This window comes from Marmota marmota, unplaced genomic scaffold (genome assembly GCF_001458135.2).
Source record: "Marmota marmota marmota unplaced genomic scaffold, marMar, whole genome shotgun sequence".
In the NCBI taxonomy this organism is placed as follows: domain Eukaryota; kingdom Metazoa; phylum Chordata; class Mammalia; order Rodentia; family Sciuridae; genus Marmota; species Marmota marmota.
In genome coordinates this window covers 22579931-22584952 of record NW_026000242.1, presented here as the reverse complement: position 1 = coordinate 22584952, position 5022 = coordinate 22579931, and the positions used below count along the sequence as shown (strand labels likewise).

The following is a 5022-nucleotide window of genomic DNA, read 5'->3' as shown; positions in this document are numbered from 1 at the left end:
AAAAAAAAAAAAAAAAAAAAAGAAAAGAAAAAAAAGAGTTACTTTTCCCAAATTCACAAATCAGAATTTTACAAATCCTAAATCTGCACATGATGCTCTGAACTTTGACAAAGCTGCAAACTGAGATGACCTGCTCACATCCCCAACACCATGCTTGCTCATCACTTCTCCAGCAAAATTATAAAACTTAAGCCTAGGCTGCTATATACGGTTCATTTTAATTCCCACTTTTTCTATGAAGTTTTTACTACTTTCAAATTACCTTTATAATAAGACTTCTAAGACTATGAACTAAGTAAAATCTCATACATGGAATGTAAAAGGAAACACACTTAAGTGTTCTTTCCACTCTTCCCCTTTCTTCCTTATACCTTTTCTCCTCTGATTTCCTTACTGAGTACATGAATCTACTGATGGAACACTTAATGGTTAATGTTTTGACATATTAATTAATTTTTATGACATTTTGGAGGACATGTCTCATTTCTGGAAAACATGTTTATTTGCATTACGTCAAATTTCCTTATACTTTATCATCATTAGCATTAAGTAGTGCTTGAGCAAATAAGTGAAAAGAAAGAAATATACAAGGAATGCATGTGGACCAGCATGTTTATATGTATAGCATTCAGTTAGTGACACAATATTAATTTGTTACTTTTCTTTGTTGTTATTCTTAAGATTCTAGGAGTTTTATAAACTTTTAGCCTTTTTTAAATGTTTATGTTTAATAATTTCTTTAGCTCTACTTTGCAAGATGTAAACAAAATATATGTTGAAAAAATATATAGAAATGTTTGAGATATTTGTTTTTCTATTGCATATATCATAAATTTAAAATATTTTTGGTGGATAAAATTATTTTTAAATCTCTGCAATTTATGAAAAACAATGTAGTTATACATTGACTATTATATTAGTTATACCTTCTTTTGAAATTTGTTGATTACAAAGAGCAGTAATCTTGAATACAAATATAGTGAGGTGGAGAACAAAGTATCTTGCTCTTTTGAGGAATTATGATGTGCATCTTTTTTGGTCCTTACAGAAAGTGTGGACTACGGGCCAGTGTTTGTACAAGAACCAGATGACATCATTTTCCCAACTGATTCTGATGAGAAGAAGGTAGCATTGAATTGTGAAGTTCGTGGCAACCCAGTTCCCAGCTACAGGTAGATAAAACAATATTTATCATTGCTCGTTAATCTGAAAAAATTCTCATCAATGAGATACACTCCCATGGAGTATCATAATATCTTAGATAATTTATCTTCTTATTTTTTTCCTAAGATGGCTTCGGAATGGAACAGAAATAGATTTGGAAAGTGATTACCGCTATAGTTTGATAGATGGCACCTTCATCATAAACAATCCAAATGAAGCGAAGGACTCTGGTCATTATCAGTGTTTAGCAACCAACACCTTTGGAAGTATTCTGAGTAGAGAAGCCACACTTCAGTTTGCCTGTGAGTAAAGTATATGATTTTTTCCTATATGTGGTGTATATACATGTAGTTTTAATTTTTAGCTAAATTAAAGCTTAAGACTGTAAATTTTAAAACACTGCTGAAAACTATGGTAAGGATTAGAACTATGCAAACAATGTACTTTTTCCTGAAGTAGTTTGAATTTCCCCAAAATATTTGCTTTTTACAAATTACTCTGATACATTAGTCTGTGAAGTTAAAATTCTATGTATTAAAGAAGATAAAGTTTTAGAATTCAACTATCTTTTGTAATCTGACTTCTCTACTTTTCAAAAATATCTATTTACTTGCTTTTATTTTTCTAAAATGTCATAATCATTATTCTCTATAGACTCTTCCAAGCATAAAATGGCATATTCTAAAAATTCTGCTTAGAATTATATGATCAAAGAAATGTTTCTGAAATGTGAATATTTTAGATTCTTATTATAAAATTCAGTGTGTTAATTTGTGAACTGAATAAATAGTACCATATATAGTTTTGTATATATATGTGTGTATATATGTATATTCATGTTTATATATATAAAGTTTTATGTATATATGCACACAGACTCAAACATATGTACATATATGTATATGTGTATGTGTGTATATATATATATATATATATACACATACATACACATATACATTCATGTGCCACATAACATTTTAATCATTGATAAATTGTGTATATGATGTTCTCATATCACCTTGTGATATCATAGTTTTCTTAGTCTGTATAAGTACACTCTGTGATCTCTAATGTTCACAGAATGGCAAACTGTCCTGCTGATGCATTCTACAGGTTACCCCATTATTCATCAATGCATGTATATATTTGTGTGTTATACAGACATACACACAGACATATATGTATATACATATACATGTGTATATTTATACACATGTATATATATATGTGTGTGTATATATACATATATATATATATATACATTTAGAGTGTCTATATATAAACATTTAGAAATACAAACATATTCATATATATATATATATATATATATATATATATTAATATAAATATTTTTCTAATATAGGTCATATACCTAATTGATTATATTAATTTCTTAGAAACTCTTAAAATATTTCACATTTGAGGAGGCATTGCACCAAAGTGAAGATAGGCTACCAGATTAAAAAAAAAAACTTTGTTATATCATTCTGTGGAAAGTAATCCCACTTAAATTTAAAATTTTTAAGATTATACAGAGGAAAGGCCAGTAATAATTATATTAATACACGTAATTGTATTGGTTACATTATCATAAAACAATTTTTAAGTTAAAATTACACCCTGAAGAATGCAATAATTTATTTTCTCTAAATATTCTTTCTCAAATATCATTTTTAATTAACCTAGAATCCAGGCACACTGTTAAAGTGTGAAGAAGAAAATAAAAATCAAAGGGTTGATAACAGATATGGTTTGGAGACTACTGAGCTAGGTCCTAGGAAAATCTAAATATTATCTTTTAAAGTAGACATGAATAAGGACTTTAGTTAGGTGCATTTACAAATACAAAAAGTACCAAAATAGCAACCCAAATACATTTCTTTTATTTTAAAAAACAATATGTATTTTATCACAGACCCTATTACTTTTCAGAATGCACCTAGTAAACTACTATAAGAAACAAAAATTCTTTCTAATTGCTCCACTGTTCAGCAGCACAGCATTTTCATGACAGATACAGCAAGTACAAAGAATATGGTATATAAATATTAGTTGCTTAATCTGATACAAGTATATCAATTAGCAGTAGTTTATATATTATGTGTTTCTATTTGGATACAGCCAACCATGCCAAGTATTTTTATGTGTGCTTTAGAGCAACAGTCTGTTTTCTTTGATGATCAAAATGTCCATTTTGCTGTGATTTCCTAGCCTTCCTGTCTTGAATATTGACAGTTATCAAATACCCATCCACTTTTGGAGCATGCACTCTGGCACCTACACTTACAGATACATAATCAGGCATGGAAAGCTATAATCTATTCAACATAAATCTGTCCTCAGCTTCTTTTAGGACAGTATTTTCATATTTTTAAAGTAAAGATCATGGTCAGCAGTATCTGTGCATCCATTGGTTGGATCTTGTGACCCTGCCCCTCCATCTCAACCCATCTAACTAAGGGGATGCCTTGGATATGGAGTATTCCCTGAGTTAGGTGTCCCCCTGGGTGTTCCTGGCTGAAGGGGACAGTTGCTTTCTTTCTTTCGTTCGTTTGGTTCTTTCATTCTTTCTTTCTTTGTTCTTGCCATTGTTCTTTTTTTTAAATTGTTTTAATTAGTTACACATGACAGTACAATGACCTTGACATATTATACATTTGAATCAGATGGGATATAATATCTCATTTTTCTGAGTATACAGTTTGCAGAATCACATTGGTCAAGCATTCACATATATACACACAATAATAATAATGTATGTTTCATTCTACTATCCTTCCTATCTCCCCAACCCATCCCCTCCCCTTCCATCACTTCTCTATTCCTAATCTAGGATAACGCTATTCTTTTTTTTTTTTCTCACATCTTCATACATGTATTTTGTATAACAATGAGGGTCTACTTCCACCATCCATGCAATTCCCTTTCTTCCTCCCTTTCCCTCGCATCCCTCTTTCCTATGTAGAGGTAATCTTCTTCCCATTCTCTTCCTCTCTTCCCCATTTTGAGTCACCCCCCTTATATCAAAGAAGACATTCGGCATTTGTTTTTTGGGGGATTGGCTAACTTTACTTAGCATAATCTGCTCTAATGCCATCCATTTTCCTGCAAATGCCATGATCTTGTTATTTTTTAGTGCTGAGTAATATTCCATTGTGTATATATGCCAGATTTTTTTTATCCATTCATCCATTGAAGGGCATCTAGGTTGGTTCCACAGTCTTGCTATTGTGAATTGTGCTGCTATGAACATCGATGTAGCAGTGTCCCTATAGCATGCTCTTTTTAGGTCTTTGGGGTATAGTCTGAGAAGAGGAATAGCTGGGTCAAATGGGGGTTCCATTCCCAGCTTTCCAAGAAATCTCCATACTGCTTTCCAAATTGGCTGCACCAATTTGCAGTCCCACCAGCAGTGTATGAGTGTACCTTTCCCCCGCATCCTCGCCAGCACTTGTTATTTGTCTTCATCATGGCTGCCATTCTTACTGGACTGAGATGTTATCTTAGAGTAGTTTTAATTTGCATTTCTCTGATTGTAGAGATGATGAGCATTTTTTGTATATTTGTTGTTTGATTGTATGTCCTCTTCTGAAAAGTGTCCGCTCAGGTCCTTGGCCCATTTGTTGATTGGGTTATTTAACTAGTAAATGAATTCAGCACAGTGGCAGGATATAAAATCAACACCCATAAATCAAAGGCATTCCTGTTTATCAGTGACAAATCCTCTGAAAAGGAAATGAGGAAAACTACCCCATTCACAATATCCTCAAATAAATAAAAAAATAAATAAAATGCTTGGGAATCAACTTAACAAAAGAGGTGAAAGATCTATACAATGAAAACTATAGAACCCTAAAG

At 31.6% G+C, this 5022-nt stretch overlaps 1 protein-coding gene across 1 annotated transcript in view; it reads left to right on the top strand.

The window, feature by feature from the left end:
* Cntn5 (contactin 5) overlaps positions 1-5022 on the top strand; it is a 1225793-nt gene that overhangs the window by 729328 nt on the left and 491443 nt on the right. The window contains exons 5-6 of the mRNA XM_015489961.2: positions 1049-1172; positions 1291-1466. Of these exons, the coding sequence (XP_015345447.2) occupies positions 1049-1172; positions 1291-1466 (300 nt within the window). The remainder of the gene's footprint in view (positions 1-1048; positions 1173-1290; positions 1467-5022) is intronic.